At 46.3% G+C, this 16,279-nt stretch overlaps 7 protein-coding genes and 1 non-coding gene across 12 annotated transcripts; 6 read left to right on the forward strand and 2 right to left on the reverse strand.

The window, feature by feature from the left end:
- The first annotated feature begins 2 nt into the window (after window positions 1-2).
- On the forward strand, window positions 3-3,430 carry Gr64b (Gustatory receptor 64b). The gene is made up of 11 exons (NM_168049.2): window positions 3-121; window positions 182-571; window positions 627-787; window positions 850-1,127; window positions 1,182-1,347; window positions 1,400-1,489; window positions 1,550-1,894; window positions 1,944-2,138; window positions 2,198-2,834; window positions 2,893-3,145; window positions 3,207-3,430. Exons 1-7 carry the CDS (start codon window positions 82-84, stop codon window positions 1,643-1,645), a joined length of 1,221 nt encoding a protein of 406 aa, NP_728921.1. The 5' UTR covers window positions 3-81; the 3' UTR covers window positions 1,646-1,894; window positions 1,944-2,138; window positions 2,198-2,834; window positions 2,893-3,145; window positions 3,207-3,430.
- On the forward strand, window positions 3-3,430 carry Gr64c (Gustatory receptor 64c). 2 transcript variants are annotated; one of them, NM_001259681.1, is made up of 11 exons: window positions 3-121; window positions 182-571; window positions 627-787; window positions 850-1,127; window positions 1,182-1,347; window positions 1,400-1,489; window positions 1,550-1,894; window positions 1,944-2,138; window positions 2,198-2,834; window positions 2,893-3,145; window positions 3,207-3,430. In NM_001259681.1, the coding sequence occupies exons 7-11, from the start codon at window positions 1,837-1,839 to the stop codon at window positions 3,321-3,323; spliced, it is 1,260 nt and encodes a 419-aa protein (NP_001246610.1). In that variant the 5' UTR covers window positions 3-121; window positions 182-571; window positions 627-787; window positions 850-1,127; window positions 1,182-1,347; window positions 1,400-1,489; window positions 1,550-1,836; the 3' UTR covers window positions 3,324-3,430. The 2 variants fall into 2 exon arrangements, with proteins under 2 accessions (NP_001246610.1, NP_523913.2); NM_079189.4 differs by lacking the exons at window positions 3-121; window positions 182-571; window positions 627-787; ... (1 more) ...; window positions 1,182-1,347; window positions 1,400-1,489 and having other exon boundaries at window positions 1,662-1,894.
- Window positions 3,431-3,459: 29 nt separating this feature from the next.
- Gr64d (Gustatory receptor 64d) lies at window positions 3,460-7,101 on the forward strand (the record flags this gene model as incomplete). 2 transcript variants are annotated; one of them, NM_168050.3, is made up of 12 exons in its annotated part: window positions 3,539-3,786; window positions 3,858-4,494; window positions 4,559-4,811; window positions 4,862-5,250; window positions 5,335-5,375; window positions 5,431-5,505; window positions 5,562-5,948; window positions 6,009-6,283; window positions 6,342-6,496; window positions 6,563-6,725; window positions 6,783-6,872; window positions 6,933-7,101. In NM_168050.3, the coding sequence occupies exons 1-4, from the start codon at window positions 3,735-3,737 to the stop codon at window positions 4,979-4,981; spliced, it is 1,062 nt and encodes a 353-aa protein (NP_728922.2). In that variant the 5' UTR covers window positions 3,539-3,734. The 2 variants fall into 2 exon arrangements, with proteins under 2 accessions (NP_001027105.2, NP_728922.2); NM_001031934.1 differs by lacking the exons at window positions 5,335-5,375; window positions 5,431-5,505; window positions 5,562-5,948; ... (3 more) ...; window positions 6,783-6,872; window positions 6,933-7,101 and having other exon boundaries at window positions 3,460-3,544; window positions 3,592-3,786; window positions 4,862-4,981.
- Gr64e (Gustatory receptor 64e) lies at window positions 3,539-7,101 on the forward strand (the record flags this gene model as incomplete). Of its 2 annotated transcripts, NM_168051.3 has the most annotated exons (12): window positions 3,539-3,786; window positions 3,858-4,494; window positions 4,559-4,811; window positions 4,862-5,250; window positions 5,335-5,375; window positions 5,431-5,505; window positions 5,562-5,948; window positions 6,009-6,283; window positions 6,342-6,496; window positions 6,563-6,725; window positions 6,783-6,872; window positions 6,933-7,101. In NM_168051.3, the coding sequence occupies 9 exons, from the start codon at window positions 5,165-5,167 to the stop codon at window positions 7,014-7,016; spliced, it is 1,356 nt and encodes a 451-aa protein (NP_728923.2). In that variant the 3' UTR covers window positions 7,017-7,101. The 2 variants fall into 2 exon arrangements, with proteins under 2 accessions (NP_728923.2, NP_001027106.1); NM_001031935.2 differs by lacking the exons at window positions 3,539-3,786; window positions 3,858-4,494; window positions 4,559-4,811 and having other exon boundaries at window positions 5,165-5,250; window positions 5,308-5,375.
- Window positions 5,428-6,148, reverse strand: asRNA:CR45042 (antisense RNA:CR45042). Its single transcript, NR_124777.1, has 2 exons — window positions 6,001-6,148; window positions 5,428-5,944 (listed from the first exon to the last, which is right to left on the reverse strand).
- A 95-nt stretch (window positions 7,102-7,196) lies between the features above and the next one.
- Window positions 7,197-8,973, forward strand: Gr64f (Gustatory receptor 64f; the record flags this gene model as incomplete). Its single annotated transcript, NM_168052.3, has 7 exons — window positions 7,197-7,294; window positions 7,348-7,433; window positions 7,491-7,943; window positions 8,001-8,272; window positions 8,323-8,477; window positions 8,533-8,785; window positions 8,845-8,973. The coding sequence occupies 7 exons, from the start codon at window positions 7,197-7,199 to the stop codon at window positions 8,935-8,937; spliced, it is 1,410 nt and encodes a 469-aa protein (NP_728924.2). The 3' UTR covers window positions 8,938-8,973.
- On the reverse strand, window positions 8,921-11,880 carry CG11593 (uncharacterized protein). 2 transcript variants are annotated; one of them, NM_139594.2, is made up of 4 exons: window positions 11,494-11,880; window positions 10,212-11,429; window positions 10,040-10,150; window positions 8,921-9,977 (listed from the first exon to the last, which is right to left on the reverse strand). In NM_139594.2, the coding sequence occupies exons 1-4, from the start codon at window positions 11,496-11,498 to the stop codon at window positions 9,857-9,859; spliced, it is 1,455 nt and encodes a 484-aa protein (NP_647851.3). In that variant the 5' UTR covers window positions 11,499-11,880; the 3' UTR covers window positions 8,921-9,856. The 2 variants fall into 2 exon arrangements, with proteins under 2 accessions (NP_647851.3, NP_001261392.1); NM_001274463.1 differs by having other exon boundaries at window positions 11,494-11,689.
- Window positions 11,881-11,926: 46 nt separating this feature from the next.
- Rcd5 (Reduction in Cnn dots 5) lies at window positions 11,927-13,995 on the forward strand. Its single transcript, NM_139595.3, has 3 exons — window positions 11,927-12,301; window positions 12,365-13,091; window positions 13,151-13,995. Exons 1-3 carry the CDS (start codon window positions 12,027-12,029, stop codon window positions 13,883-13,885), a joined length of 1,737 nt encoding a protein of 578 aa, NP_647852.1. The 5' UTR covers window positions 11,927-12,026; the 3' UTR covers window positions 13,886-13,995.
- Window positions 13,996-16,279: the final 2,284 nt, after the last annotated feature.

A 16,279-nucleotide genomic window follows, 5' to 3' on the forward strand; every position in this document is an offset into this window, starting at 1 on the left:
AGCGACCACACCCCCTTGGAAATATCGGTGGCCACTTGGCACGCCAGATTGGCAAGTCGTTTGGTTAGTGCTAGTTTGGCCATGCCGCAGGGCGAGACATTCCATCGGGCGGTCTCGAATGGTGTGCCTATCTCTACTTGGTTCAATTCATTATTAAATATTGAATTAAATATTTTCGCAGTGCTTTTTATTTCACAAATCTACGGCCTGCTTCCGGTTAGCAATGTCCGTGCTCTGGACGTGGCGGATATCCGGTTTCGTTGGTGCTCGCCTCGCATTTTGTACTCCCTACTCATCGGGATCCTAAATCTTAGCGAATTCGGTGCGGTCATCAACTATGTCATCAAGGTGACCATCAACTTTCACACCTCCAGCACGCTTTCACTGTACATTGTCTGCCTTCTGGAGCACCTCTTCTTCTGGAGACTGGCCATCCAATGGCCCAGGATTATGCGCACCTGGCATGGAGTGGAGCAGCTCTTTCTGCGGGTTCCCTATCGGTTCTACGGCGAGTACAGGATAAAGAGGCGCATCTACATTGTGTTTACAATTGTCATGTCATCAGCTTTGGGTGAATGCTTGCTTAAATTAATAATTCAAGTTCAATTTCTAAGCATCCTTTTCAGTGGAACACTGTCTCCTGCTGGGCAACTCATTTCATCTGAGCAATATGGAGCGCACCCAGTGCAAGATTAACGTTACCTACTTCGAGAGCATTTACAAGTGGGAGCGTCCTCATCTATACATGATCCTGCCCTACCACTTTTGGATGCTACCCATCTTGGAGGTAATTTACCTTGAAGGATACCTCATCTCGCAGTGCTTAAATTTCATTTAAACACTATCCAGTGGGTTAACCAGACCATTGCCTATCCGCGCTCATTCACCGACTGCTTCATCATGTGCATTGGCATTGGCTTGGCTGCCAGATTTCACCAGCTCTATAGAAGAATCGCTGCTGTTCATAGGAAAGTAATGCCCGCGGTCTTTTGGACAGAGGTTCGGGAGCACTATCTGGCATTGAAGCGTCTGGTTCATCTCCTGGATGCGGCAATAGCTCCACTGGTGCTCCTCGCCTTTGGCAATAACATGTCTTTCATTTGCTTTCAATTGTTCAACAGCTTCAAGTGAGTTGAGAAATGACTTTACACAGCTTAGATATATTATGTATATTTTTTCAGAAATATAGGTGTGGATTTCCTGGTGATGTTGGCTTTTTGGTACTCCTTAGGATTCGCTGTAGTTCGCACTTTACTTACTATTTTCGTGGCTTCTTCCATAAACGATTACGAACGAAAGATTGTCACAGCCTTGAGGGATGTGCCCTCCAGAGCTTGGTCCATAGAGGTAGAAAGTATCATCCAGATTGAATACCTTAAGAGAATATATGTATCCACAGGTTCAGCGCTTCAGTGAGCAGTTGGGAAATGATACGACAGCTCTATCCGGCAGCGGATTCTTCTACCTCACCCGCTCACTCGTCCTGGCCGTAAGATTGCCCAATAAAACATTTGAACTTCTGTTTGTAACCGTATATATCCCAATCTAGATGGGCACCACCATAATCACCTACGAGCTCATGATATCGGATGTTATTAACCAAGGTTCCATCAGGCAAAAGACTCAGTACTGCAGGGAATATTAGATCCTAGAATTTACTACTCGTATCTCCAATTCAAGAACGCATTTAGTCATAAGTGTCACGCCCATGCACCCGCACCGAATCCACATTCGCGAGATCCTAATCTGCAAATAGTTCGGCATACGCCCCTTTTTTTACGGCGTGTCCTTAGGACGTGAAGGACCTCTTTCCATTTGCTACCCAACAGTCAAGCCATGCAGCAGTCGGGTCAAAAAGGCACCAGAAACACGCTTCAGCACGCCATCGGCCCAGGTGAGTGAGTCAAGGATTGGGTATTGATGATAATTCGGATATTGTTCAGTTCTGGTTATAGCCCAGTTCTTCGGAGTCCTGCCTGTTGCAGGAGTCTGGCCGAGTTGTCGTCCGGAGAGGGTGCGCTTTCGCTGGATATCCTTGTCCCTGCTGGCTGCTCTGATCCTGTTCGTCTTCTCCATCGTGGACTGTGCGCTATCCTCGAAAGTGGTGTTCGATCATGGACTGAAAATCTATACCATAGGTGAGATCGAAATATTGTATGTTCTATAGCATATTGACTAACAATCCTTTCCTTTCCAGGATCTCTTAGTTTCAGCGTGATCTGCATCTTTTGTTTTGGGGTCTTCCTGCTGCTTTCCCGCCGCTGGCCATACATCATCCGTCGAACGGCGGAGTGCGAGCAGATATTCCTGGAACCAGAGTACGATTGCAGCTATGGACGTGGCTACTCCAGTCGCCTTCGCCTCTGGGGAGTCTGCATGCTGGTGGCCGCTCTCTGCGAGCACTCCACCTATGTGGGCAGCGCGCTGTACAACAATCACCTGGCCATCGTGGAGTGCAAGCTGGATGCGAACTTTTGGCAGAACTATTTTCAGCGAGAGCGCCAGCAGCTCTTCCTGATCATGCACTTCACCGCCTGGTGGATACCCTTCATCGAGTGGACCACGCTGTCGATGACCTTCGTGTGGAACTTTGTGGACATCTTTCTGATACTCATCTGCCGCGGAATGCAGATGCGATTCCAGCAGATGCACTGGCGCATCAGGCAGCATGTGAGGCAGCAAATGCCGAATGAATTCTGGCAGAGGATTCGCTGTGATCTTCTGGACCTCAGTGATCTTCTGGGTATCTACGACAAGGAATTATCCGGTTTGATCGTGCTATCCTGTGCCCACAATATGTACTTCGTTTGTGTGCAGATTTATCATAGCTTTCAGTGAGTTGATTGGATTAAACTAAACTATATCACTATGTCTATGGTTTTTATTTTTCAGATCCAAGGGCAACTATGCGGATGAGTTATATTTCTGGTTTTGCTTGTCTTATGTCATCATTCGCGTACTAAACATGATGTTCGCTGCATCCTCGATTCCGCAAGAGGCTAAGGAGATTTCCTACACCCTATACGAAATACCCACTGAGTTTTGGTGCGTGGAGCTCAGGCGCCTGAATGAGATCTTTCTATCCGACCACTTTGCTCTGAGTGGCAAGGGATACTTTCTGCTGACTAGACGATTAATATTTGCAGTAAGTTGGCAATAGAAATAACATATTCTAGTGCATTTTAAGCAACTCAATATCTGGACAGATGGCTGCCACTTTGATGGTCTACGAACTGGTGCTCATCAACCAAATGGCTGGATCTGAGGTGCAAAAGAGCTTCTGCGAGGGCGGCGTTGGCTCGTCCAAGAGCATATTTTCCTAGTTCTAGTTTGAAATTTGCATTCTGTCGCACCTTCTGTACTTTTTAATCGCACCCAATCAATCACCTGTCAGATGATATCTATGAATACAATGCGTGTCTGAAACGTTCGGTCGCAAGTGTCTTAATTATCACGTCCATGCTGAGGAGCCATTTGTCTGTTCATGGACTTCAAATGGAGCGGTCAGTGCAGGAGAATACCCTGCATTATACCATTGGGCATGGTGAGTTAGGTTCCCAGTTGATCAGATCTCTCAGCTTGCCCTTGCAGTTCTGATAATAGCCCGGATTTTTGGCGTACTACCCCTGGCCGGAATAAATCCTAATGGCAAGCCGGAAAATGTTCGCTTTCGCTGGTTTTCGCCATACATTCTGTTTTTCGTCGTGGCATTCACATTTGTAATCGCTGACTTTATGCTCTCAACTAAGATTGTACTGAACGATGGCCTTCAGCTGTATACCATGGGTAAGATGTTGGATAATATATATATAAGATATATATATACCAAGTTGTTTTCCCACTATTTATTCTCCCAGGCTCTTTGAGTTTTAGTGTGATTTGCATATTTTGTTTCGGATCCTTTATAAAACTGTCCCGTCGATGGCCCCATATCATCCGGGAAACAGCGCTATGTGAGCGAATCTTTCTGAAGCCCTGCTATGCGAACCAGGAAGGACTCAATTTCACCCGATTTCTTAGGCGATGGGCATTGATCCTTCTGGTGGCCGCTCTATGTGAGCACCTGACCTATGTGGGAAGTGCGGCTTGGAGTAACTATGTCCAGATTCGAGATTGCAATCTGAAGGTGGGATTCGTGGAGAACTACTTCCTTCGCGAGCGTCAGGAGTTATTCTCGGTTTTTGAATACCGCGCCTGGATGGTGTTCTTTATCGAATGGAACACCATGGCCATGACTTTTGTGTGGAACTTTGGCGATATTTTTCTGTTTCTCATGTGTCGAGGCTTGAAGATTCGTTTTCAACAGCTGCACTGGCGTATTCGTCAGAATCTGGGAAAGCCGATGGCCAAGGAGTTCTGGCAGGAAATACGTTCGGACTTTTTGGATCTGGATAGCCTGCTGAAGCTCTACGACAAGGAGTTGTCTGGACTGATTCTGGTCTGCTGTGCCCACAACATGTACTTCATTTGTGTTCAAGTCTACCATAGTTTTCAGTGAGCTCCCAACTGCTTTTATTGTATATACCATATATTCAAAACACTCCTTAACAATATATAGGGTCAAAGGAGCCTTTATGGATGAGCTATACTTCTGGTTTTGTTTGCTCTATGTGATCAGTCGATTGATGAACATGATGCTAGCCGCTTCCTCGATTCCCCAGGAGATCAAGGATATATCGAATACCCTGTACGAGGTCCGTTCGAGTCCATGGTGCGATGAACTGGGTCGTTTAAGCGAAATGCTTCGCAATGAAACCTTTGCACTCAGCGGAATGGGATACTTTTACGTAACCCGAAGGCTCATCTTTGCAGTGAGTACCAGAACAGAATGTGAATATCTTTAAGAACATTCTCCCTTTAGATGGCTGGTGCCTTAATGGGCTACGAACTGGTGCTGTTCCGGCAAATGCAAGGTGCCGTGGTGCAGAAAAGTATTTGCAGCCGCGGACCCGGTTCCTCCATGAGCATTTTCTTCTCTTAGCCCCTCTTAGCACTTCATTTTCATTTATATATGCGCCATAAGTCCTTCTACGTCGTATTTGCACAAGATTATGCACAGATAAGCACACAATTGGCATGGGAGCCAACAATTAGCGGTGACCAGTGAAAATTTGCGGGCTTGCCACATGTCTGCGGGGGATTGGTTGTCAGTCGAGTACGGAACATGGCCAGGACCACTGGGGATCCTGCCAAGCGACGCAGGTGCATGTCTCGCATCAAGTTCTGGCGAAGATCGCGCGTGGGCAGCGAGTAGGTGGATCCTGTTGAGATTGTTTTAATTGTAATCGGATTGCTTATACTTACCAGTGCCACCTTGGGAATCATTAAATACAGAGTCGTTGAAAAAGATACAAAGCGATTTAAGCTTTCCTTGAGTAAGTTTATCTTGCATAGTATTTAAAATATTTATTATTTATTTAACCCTTTCAGTAAAAGCTTGGCTTCTTCGCATCAGACAGGAGGATTATAAGTACAGTGGATCTTTCCAGGAAGCCATCAAGCCTGGTAATGTTTTTAAGCTTACTACATTTTTTTTTACTTCTTATACGAGTTTCTTTCAGTCCTCATAATCGCGCAGATCTTTGCTTTGATGCCAGTTCGAAAAGTGAGCTCCAAGTTCGCAGAAGACCTAACCTTCACCTGGTTCAGCGTTCGATCCTATTACGCCCTGGTAACCATCCTGTTTTTTGGTGTTAGCTCTGGATATATGGTGGCCTTTGTGACAAGTGTGTCCTTTAATTTTGATTCGGTGGAGACCCTGGTCTTCTACTTGTCCATATTCCTTATCTCTTTGTCGTTTTTTCAACTGGCCAGAAAGTGGCCAGAAATAGCTCAGTCATGGCAGTTGGTGGAGGCCAAGTTGCCGCCTCTGAAGTTGCCCAAAGAGCGCAGATCCCTGGCGCAGCACATTAACATGATCACCATCGTGGCCACCACTTGCTCGCTGGGTAAAAGGGATTTTGTTTTACTATACACTTTATGACTTAATTTGTTTGTTACTCTTCAAGTGGAGCACATTATGAGCATGTTGTCCATGGGCTACTATGTCAACTCCTGTCCCCGATGGCCAGATCGTCCCATAGACAGTTTCCTGTACTTGAGCTTCTCCTCGGTCTTCTACTTCGTGGACTACACACGCTTCCTGGGCATTGTGGGCAAGGTGGTCAATGTGCTGAGCACCTTCGCCTGGAACTTTAACGACATCTTTGTGATGGCAGTTAGCGTAGCTTTGGCTGCTCGCTTTCGTCAGCTTAATGACTACATGATGAGGGAGGCTAGATTGGTAAGAATTTGCATCAGACCAATAGAATCTTAATGAATCTGAGTGATAACCTGCTTAGCCCACCACTGTGGACTATTGGATGCAGTGCAGGATTAACTTTCGCAACCTTTGCAAGCTGTGCGAAGAGGTGGACGATGCCATATCCACCATTACATTGCTCTGCTTCAGCAACAATCTGTACTTCATCTGCGGAAAGATCCTAAAGAGTATGCAGTAGGTTCTTTAATATTTCATTATATCTATATGTTAATGTATGAATTTGTACCTATATTTTTCTAGGGCCAAGCCGTCTATATGGCATGCCCTGTACTTCTGGTTCTCGCTGGTCTACCTACTTGGTCGCACCCTCATCCTGTCCCTGTACAGCTCCAGTATAAATGATGAGTCCAAGCGACCACTGGTAATCTTTCGATTGGTTCCCCGGGAATATTGGTGCGATGAGGTAGGATGATATATATGCTAATACCAGAAATTTGGATAATCCCTCACAAATTTGCAGCTAAAACGCTTTTCGGAGGAGGTCCAAATGGACAATGTGGCTCTGACTGGCATGAAATTCTTTCGGCTAACACGCGGCGTTGTCATTTCGGTTTGTTTACCCAAAAATGCTTGCAAAATATTCAATTATAGCACTATACTATATCCCTAGGTGGCCGGCACAATTGTGACCTACGAACTCATTTTGCTGCAATTCAATGGCGAGGAAAAGGTGCCCGGCTGTTTCGAAAACTGAATTTTGTGGAAGTGGCAGGGGGTTAAGTCCGCAAAATATATACTTTGTTGCTGTGTTGGTCCTTAATTATAGATAAGTGCAAAACAACAGGTGTTTCTAATAGTCATTGGGCACTCACAGTGTGACAATTCAGTTGGCTGGGCCAATCCTTTAAAGCAGTTTACCCCAGCAGGTCCTAGGATGAAGATTCTTCCGAAGCTGGAGCGCAAGTTGAGGCGGCTGAAGAAAAGGGTAACCCGGACATCACTGTTCAGAAAATTGGATTTGGTTCACGAGAGGTTGGATATGGGTATTTTATTATTTAAAATTTGGTTATATAACTTTATTTTAGTGCCCGAAAAAAGGCATTTCAAGAGAGTTGTGAGACCTACAAAAATCAGATTGAGAATGAGTACGAAATCAGGAATAGTTTGCCCAGTAAGTTATGCATAAACTATTATTGTGAAAAAAGTGTAATAGTCCTGGATCAAACAGAGCTGTCTCGTAGCGATAAGGAGGCATTCCTCAGCGATGGAAGCTTCCACCAGGCGGTGGGCAGAGTGCTCCTAGTGGCGGAGTTCTTTGCCATGATGCCGGTCAAGGGTGTGACGGGCAAACATCCTTCGGATCTGAGCTTCTCTTGGCGCAACATACGCACCTGTTTCAGTCTGCTTTTCATCGCCTCGAGCTTAGCTAACTTTGGACTGTCGTTGTTTAAGGTGTTAAACAATCCGATTAGTTTCAACAGTATTAAGCCCATTATATTCCGGGGTTCTGTCCTGCTGGTCTTGATAGTGGCTCTTAATCTGGCTAGGCAGTGGCCCCAGTTGATGATGTACTGGCACACGGTGGAGAAGGATCTGCCGCAGTACAAGACACAGTTGACCAAGTGGAAGATGGGTCATACCATTTCCATGGTCATGCTGCTGGGAATGATGCTGTCCTTTGGTAAATATTATACCATATAAGATATATTCCAAAAGCAAACCCAAAATGCCACCACAGCGGAGCATATCCTGAGCATGGTATCGGCCATAAACTACGCCTCATTCTGCAACCGCACCGCCGATCCCATCCAGAACTACTTTCTGCGCACCAACGATGAGATCTTCTTCGTGACCAGCTACTCCACAACTCTGGCCTTGTGGGGCAAATTCCAGAATGTGTTTTCGACCTTCATATGGAACTACATGGACCTGTTCGTGATGATTGTGAGCATTGGACTGGCTTCGAAGTTTCGCCAGCTCAACGATGATTTGCGAAACTTTAAAGGAATGGTAAGACAATGCTAACTAAATCCCTTATGAAAAGCAATAACCACTTGCAGAATATGGCTCCATCTTACTGGTCAGAGCGTCGTATTCAGTACAGAAATATATGCATACTGTGCGACAAAATGGACGATGCCATATCACTCATAACAATGGTGTCCTTCTCCAACAACTTGTATTTCATTTGCGTCCAGTTGCTGAGAAGCTTGAAGTGAGTTCATGCACTTAATAACATCCAGTTGTTCAGTTTATATAATCCTTCCCAGCACTATGCCATCGGTGGCCCATGCTGTGTACTTTTACTTCTCGCTCATCTTTCTAATTGGTCGCACTCTGGCGGTTTCACTGTACTCCTCGAGTGTTCATGATGAATCCAGGCTGACTTTGAGATATCTGCGCTGTGTGCCCAAGGAGTCCTGGTGTCCGGAGGTGAAACGATTTACGGAGGAGGTAATCAGCGATGAGGTGGCCCTCACTGGCATGAAGTTTTTCCACCTCACAAGGAAGCTGGTGCTGAGTGTAAGACTACACAAATATGAATGTAATCATATAGTTTAGTATGATATCCACTTACTTAGGTGGCTGGAACCATCGTCACGTACGAACTTGTTCTCATCCAATTTCATGAGGACAACGACCTGTGGGACTGCGATCAGAGCTATTACTCATAGGAGTTTGATTTTCACAAGGTTTATTGCGTAATAAATAAAAAATCATCTTGCACTTTATTATTATTGTTTGTTTAAAGCGGTAAAAGGAAACCAACAAAATGTCGCTCTTAATATCAATCGGTTACATTGCCTAATTGTACGTCACATTATCCGCTAGAGAGATTCTACGTGTGTCCGTGTGTAGATTCCACAAAGAATGGTCGCTATTTCACTTACAGGCTAATCGGCTAACTCTGATGGTGGATGAGATAAATGGGGCACCTACTGTCGACTGGCATGGGGTCCATCATGTGTCAGCGAAAGTGTCGTGTTTGGAACGCTTGGAATATACAATATGCGATATAAGATGCAAAATTCAGCTAAAGATTTTCAATTACTTATGTTTAGATTCAGTTTAGTGTGTTGCTCCGTTTCCAACTTTGTGTTTTTTTTTTTTCTTTTTGCCACTACAAAGGAAAGGTAACATGTTCGGAAGTTTGGTGGTTTCTGGTTGCATATGTATGTTCCTCTATAAAATATATGAAGCGGAAGCTACACGATAACTACATGGTACCATTATGTATGTGGGTGTATATATAGGATCCTAACACATATGAGTCTGTGTCTAATACGATTTCTACGACTGCCAATAAAGAACTACAAAAACTTGTTCGATGTTTTGCTGAACGCCTTCACGCTTCACACAGAAAAATGCTGGGGGGGATTTCGACTTGGCTGAGAGAAGGCAAAAATAAAGTATCACAAAGATTGAGATCTTAAATTAAAGCATAGCGAGAGAGCGCAAACGATCGGTTTGGAGGATTAGCCTCAGTCCTTATTGAAGATGGGGAATGCAGAGGCTCGAGTAGCGAGTGTGGCATGAATGCGTTAAGTTTGCATTAGCGTTTTGCGTTTAACAAGTCTGGGGCATCGCAGGGCCTCAGTGCCGCTTGGCGTCGTATTGCTTGACCTTCTCCGGAATGGCTGCCTTCTCCACGACCACGTGCATGCCCAGTTCCTCCAGGGACTTTACGTAGACCAGCTTTCGCCAAAACTTTGTGCTACGAGAGATAAAGCAGTATTTATATGAGATCTACATTTGACAATGATTATTATTACTTACCTCACAAAAGGCCGCGCCATCCAAACCAGCGATTTTATCCAGAATGTCGGATGCACCAAATACATGTGCTTCAGGCTTTTGCGCAGTCGGCGATCAAGCAGCTGATAACACCTAAAGGATTATCATAGCACGGCATTAGAAATCTCCTTAAAAAACAGACCGAACAACTCACCGTTTAAGCCAGGGAAAAGGTGGCACATTACGCCTATTGGAGCCGCCATGCAGATAGATTAGCACATAGTCATCAGTGACCAACTGTTCCAGGGTCTTGACCACGTACAGAAACAAATTGTCCATCACGTAGCTGTAGTCGGCCCTCGACCTATCCGGCAGGTGACAGGCGCAAAAGATGACAATGGCGTTCTGACCGCCAGATTTGAGATAGCCGCCGTGGGACAGCACACGCTTGTAGGGCTCTATGACCCGCATGTCGATCTCCCTGGTACGTCCATCCGGTAAAGTGATCTTCTGCCAATTCCGCGAATCACGTCTCTCTTCAGCAGCCGTATACTGTGGCAGAGTTGAGGCAGCCGTAGCCGATGCCGGAGCATTTGGCGTGGGCGTGGTGGCCAAACCGAACTCCAGGTCCAGTTCCAAGTCGTCGTCGTGGTCGGGCAGCAGTTCCGGACCCTCGCAGTCGTCGTCGTCATCCTCTCCGTCTAAGCCATCAATCAGGGAGCTCGATGGACTTAGAGAGGCCAAATTGTGCTCAATGTCCTCGTCATCGTCGAAGCTGTGATTGGAGATGGAATCCAGGCTAGATATGTCCTCGCCACCAGGGAGTGCAGTCGATCGTTTGGATTTCTTGCCATTGCCATTGGGCATCAGGGAAACGGACTGAAAGTTAGACTCCACGGCGGCCAAGTACTGGGACACATCCGCATCTGACTCGCTGCTCAGGATATCCGGACTGTTGGCCCTTAGCAGGCTGACCTTGGCGTCCTGCGGCTTGTTCCGGCATTGGTTCAGGTTGTTCTTCACCTGCACCGTCTCCGTGGTGGGCACAACGTCCGGAAAGTTGCTCCTCGGCAGCTGTTTCTCCTGCTTCTTCAGCTGAAAGGGTTCCGAGTCTGAGTCCGTGTTGGTTGGCGACATCAGCGGATGGCTGTTGGCCAGGGTGCGCTCGATGATGTTGTGTCGTTGTGGCATCGCCTCCATGGGCAGCAGCTCTGGACGCAGTATTCTGTTGTCCAGCGCGGAGGTCGTCTTGAACTCCAGTTCCTCCTTATCGTGATCCTGCTTGGCCTGCTCCAATTTCAGGATATTCTTCTCCGGCGCGGTGGGCAAAACATCATCCGCCAGCGGCGAGACGCCCGTTGAGTCCGTCGGCGTCTCCGAGATGTCCATTTTGCTCTCTGACGGCGAAGATTCCGATTCCGCGTAGTGCAAACTGCAAATCGATTAGTCATATCTTAGTCAGTCGCCTTTTTGTTTTCGTGCAAAGAACCATTTACCTCATAGTTTCCCGTATAATTTGTGTGGCTAGTGCGAAATTTCGGGGCCCGCTCATCCAGACACTCATCTAGTCGCTCCGGGCATCGGTGCTGGGTGCATAAGTAAGACTTTTTAGCCCGAATTCGCTGATTTTAAATGCCAGTAAACAAAATTTCGAGAGGGCTCCAGTGGCGAGGTTACCAGATATTCGCGAATGCGTTTGTGTGGGTAGCAGTGTTGCGAAACATGTGTTTCCCATGGAGATCTGGCAGGCCAGTGACACTATGATGGTAACTTTTAAAATGGTAAAGTCAAGCTTAATGTTCTCACTTTCGCTAATTATATATTAAGCAAGTGAACTGTTAAGAAAGAAAATTAATTTTATATATATTTATATAAGCTATTAACAAATGTTTTTCTTGCAGTGACACTTTATTTCGAAGACGTGGCAACTCTGCAAGTGATATACTTTTTCCTGCTGGTGCGGTCACACTGCTGAGCTGTGCGTCGCGAAAATAAATACATTTTAGCCCATAAACAGCCCGCTAGAGCGATGGAGGCATCAAGAATAACCGCGATCGCCAGCAGTGCAGTGTCCGTTACCGCTCCCAATCCCCCCACAGTGTCCACCATTCCCACAGCAGCTGCGAGCACACTAATCCAGGTAGGCGTGTCGCCAGCAACAACAACCATGCCAACACCAGCAGCCACAACAACAACAACCACAATAGGAAGTACAGCTAGCAGTGCCGTTGGAATTTCAACGCCGATACGAAATCCCATTTCAAATCTGCAGATAGAACAGCAAAACGATCAAAAGCGAAGAAGGTGAGACGATGACATATGTCAAAATTGACAGATTAAGTGGCAGCTCCTTTTGCATCGAAACAGTTCATCGCGGACGATTAAAAGGAAGCGTTTTGATGACGAAATAGTTGAGTACAACATTGCGGTGCCCACAAATCGCAGCGGAACAGACGCCAATCGCAGCAGCAGGCCTCGCACCACCTCCCAGAATTATCCAGCTTTGGTGGGCGTGCCGCACACCACGTTAGCGCCTCTTAACATACCCACTTCCACGCCACAGACGCCGCTTTCAGTTGATTCCCTGCTGCCGGGGACACCTAGCACTGTTGCATCGCTGTCACTGGCCACGCCCACAACGCCAGCTCCCTTGGCCACTCCCCTTCCAGTTGCCCCAATTGTGACTGCCGTCGCGCATCCCAAACCACCGGCCATGGAGCGCTCCACGACCAGCGAGCGCCGTTCGCGCCCAGTGCGTCCTGCCAGCAAAAAGGCGCAGCGTAGAAATGGTCGTCCCATGGGTCAGATGGCCACCAAGGATTTGGGCCGCTGGAAGCCCATTGACGACTTGGCCCTCATAATTGGCATCCAGCAGACCAACGATCTGCGGATAATCCATCGCGGCGTTAAGTTTTCCTGCAAGTTTACTCTGCAGGAACTACAGCAGCGCTGGTATGCTCTGCTGTATGAGCCTGCGGTGTCCAGGATTGCAGTGTCCGCCATAAGGAACCTGCACCCCGAACTCGTGGAGTCCGTTCAGCGCAAAGCTTTGTACAGCGTGCAGGAGGAGGATCTGCTTGGCACCATTAAGAGCGTAAGTACACTATTTTCATCATGATTTAAGCTTTTTCTAATCAGTAATTCAATTCACAGTCGGAACAACCAAAACTTGAGCAGTTCCAGGAGCTACTGGATAAGAATGCCTCCGTTTTCTACTGCGCCCGCACTGCCAAATCCTTGCAAAACCATTGGCTTCTTCTCAAGCAGTACACCCTGTTGCCGGATCAGTCAGTGAAGCCTATATATGGCACGGATCAGCAGCCACTCAGCTTCTCGGATGCAGAAGATCAAATCTTCGAGCACGACCTGAACGAGCCACGTGACGAAGCTCTCGAGATGGAGCGAGCTCTGGCAGATCGTCGCAACAAACGTAATATTCGCCTGCTGGAGAACGAGCTCTCGCGCTGGGCCGTCCTGGTGGATTCCGTGCTTAGTCCGACCGCTGCCTCCGAGTTCGACAACCAGACACTGGCCTGCTTGTGTGGCCGCCATGTGCGGTACCTAATGCGTTCCAAGGAAATAACATTTGGTCGCGATGCCAAGGACTGTGTGGTGGACGTGGATCTGGGGCTCGAGGGACCGGCTGCGAAGATCTCTCGCCGCCAAGGAACCATTAAGCTGCGCAGCAATGGGGATTTCTTCATCGCTAACGAGGGAAAGAGGGCCATCTTTATCGACGGCACTCCTTTGCTATCCGCCAACAAAGCTCGACTCGGTCACAACTGCACAGTGGAAATATCCGGTCTGCGCTTCACCTTCCTGGTCAACTACGAGCTGATCAACGCCATCCGCCAGGAGAGCGCCAAGACATCGAATCCCCTCAACTAGTTGCGATCAGAGCAGGCTGGCTGCGAGTGTTTAATATATTCTAGTACTTAGTAAACCCCAAAAAAACAAACTTCTGAAATAAAAAGCATATGGACATATGTATAAATCATAAATATTTTTGTTTTAATATTTTATCCACACTTCGTTTATAGAAGTTGACTAATAGACAGTGTAAAGTTTTGCAGTATAAATAATGAGTTTTAATCCGAGTTAAATGCTTTTTATTAGCATATTTACGACTTAAATCAAACTTAATGTATTTCGAGTAAATTAGAGTGGTAAGCACACACACCCACGCTGTAAAACTCGTCAAACGCAACGCCTCCAATCGAACGGATGCTGTTAGCGACTTTTTCAACCGTCGCTGGTAAAAACGAAGGGAAGTGCTAAAGAGCTTAGGAGTTCTCCCGGATGGGGTCAGTTCCGCCCACGAGGAACCGTCTCGGTTATGTCTCCAGACTCCTACGCCTTCGCTGGCGCTGTGTCATGTGGCTAATTTGCGACTAACCCGTAAGCTGCTATTAATTACAGCTCAGACGCTGCTTGGGGCCACCATTGGCACCATCCGCAGCTCCATCCATCTAACCATTCTATCCATAACCATTCTGTTCGCATGTCACCGTTTACAAAGGTGAATTGGGCAACAAATATTCGCAGCAGCTCTGAGAAGAGTCACGCGATTGTATAATAGCCGGGTCGGGTCGGATCTTTTCTTTCTTCTGGAGGAGCCACTGGGTTCCCAACTTCGAGAGGTTCACTTGACACGGCAATTTGGCTGCTAATCTTTGCGATTGTGTTTAGGCAAATTTGTTCGACCTTGCGCACCTTGGGAGCTCCACTGACTCCACGGGTTTTCCACTTACAAATTGTAACAGATCGCAAGATTGACTACCCCGACTAAGTTATAAATGATCGCAGCTGTTGGGGTAATTAATAGAACCACCGACAGCCGAGACCATGACACCTAATATAGAAATTAGTCGGCGAAAGAACACGGAGAAAGTTCGATGACTTTCTGTGGCGGCCTTTCTTCGAGGTCGAGCTTGGGTTCGATGGGTTGGGATGGCGAATGAAGATGGAGATGGCGGAGCTCTTTAATTTGTATTGTTGATACTTTGTTGATACTATAAACTAATAAGCCAGGCTGCGCAGCATATTAAAATATAATTAATTGTTGTCACTGTCTATAAAAAGTCAATTTACCCCCATCTTGACTTGGTGGTACCGGGAATTTCGAACCGAACTCTCCATCTTTTTTCGCTTTGTTCCCGCTGGAATTCCAAAATTCTAACGTTGATTTGTGTGCATTTTTTGTCCGCTGACCAATCGACGACTGCCTGCTTGCTTTCTTCGGCGATGATGGTGAGATGGTCAGATGGTGATGATGCCAGGGCTAATGAAGCACGGCATTGTCTTATTATACTTCTGCCATATCTTTTGTGCAGTTCACCGAACTTTTGTTGTTGCTGCTGCTGGCTCGATATTCCGATATTTCGGTGATGTCGCAACTGCTAAAATTAGTTTGAAATCTTTCTCTTCCACAATCCCTATTAGCGTAGGTCATGCTGTTCTTTTTGGAGATCGGTCTGCAAAGTGTCCGAAGTGGAGCAACGTCGTCCACTCCATTTTATGCTGGCATTGCGTGGGTGTCTTAATCTAAAAGCCAGAACTTTCACGGCTCGATGGCTGAGATCATAGCTGGTCCAAGTGATCTATCTGGTGCTAGATACACCTGAGCCCAGCTCGGCCCAGTTGGGCTGACATAATGCCTTGATTATCTCATTGCATTATATAAAGTAAAGTAAACAAATGAAATTGTCACAGCTCCCCAAGATTTCGTGACTCTGCAGGAAAGTGGCCAAAAACAATCGATGTGGGGCCATAAAAATAGCCTACTGAACACTTTTCCGAATCGAACTATGCCAATATCATTTCCCCCCCTTTTTTTTTTTACTCCACCTGCCACACATATGTGTGATTATTCAATTCAATGCGAGAAAACAAAACATTTATAGAGTTGGTCATTTGTTGTTATTGTCGCTGCAGTTTGATATTCATTTTGTTAATCGCATTTCAATCAATTTCATTTCAATTGTCAGTCTCTGCGATGGTATGGAATGCACTGAAAAAAATTGCTAATGAAACCCTCTCTATAAACTATTTATAGATAACAAAAAAAATGAGATGGATAATAATACATCATACATTAAAATATTAGATAAGCAGCCGCCAATTAAATATATTTCTTCCTGTAATTAAAAATTGGCGAGGGGGCGTGTCCGCTTCTGTTTGAAGTGACACGCATGTCAACCGAATGCGTCATGTGAAATACTCCGATTTGGCTTTGTGTTTCGGCATGTAACGCATAAATAATCCGAAAACCCCCAAACCGAA

This window comes from Drosophila melanogaster, chromosome 3L (assembly GCF_000001215.4).
Source record: "Drosophila melanogaster chromosome 3L".
NCBI classification, from domain to species: Eukaryota; Metazoa; Arthropoda; class Insecta; order Diptera; family Drosophilidae; genus Drosophila; species Drosophila melanogaster.

Coding starts and splice junctions, on each gene's coding strand:
- CG11593 (NM_139594.2), bottom strand. Junction 10,151..10,211: donor CCTTTTCCCTGGCTTAAACG/GTGAGTTGTTCG, acceptor ATAATCCTTTAG/GTGTTATCAGCTGCTTGATC. Junction 9,978..10,039: donor ATGGCGCGGCCTTTTGTGAG/GTAAGTAATAAT, acceptor TATCTCTCGTAG/CACAAAGTTTTGGCGAAAGC.
- Rcd5 (NM_139595.3), top strand. CDS start 12,027: ATGGAGGCATCAAGAATAACCGCGATCGCCAGCAGTGCAGTGTCCGTT. Junction 12,302..12,364: donor AACGATCAAAAGCGAAGAAG/GTGAGACGATGA, acceptor GCATCGAAACAG/TTCATCGCGGACGATTAAAA. Junction 13,092..13,150: donor TGCTTGGCACCATTAAGAGC/GTAAGTACACTA, acceptor TTCAATTCACAG/TCGGAACAACCAAAACTTGA.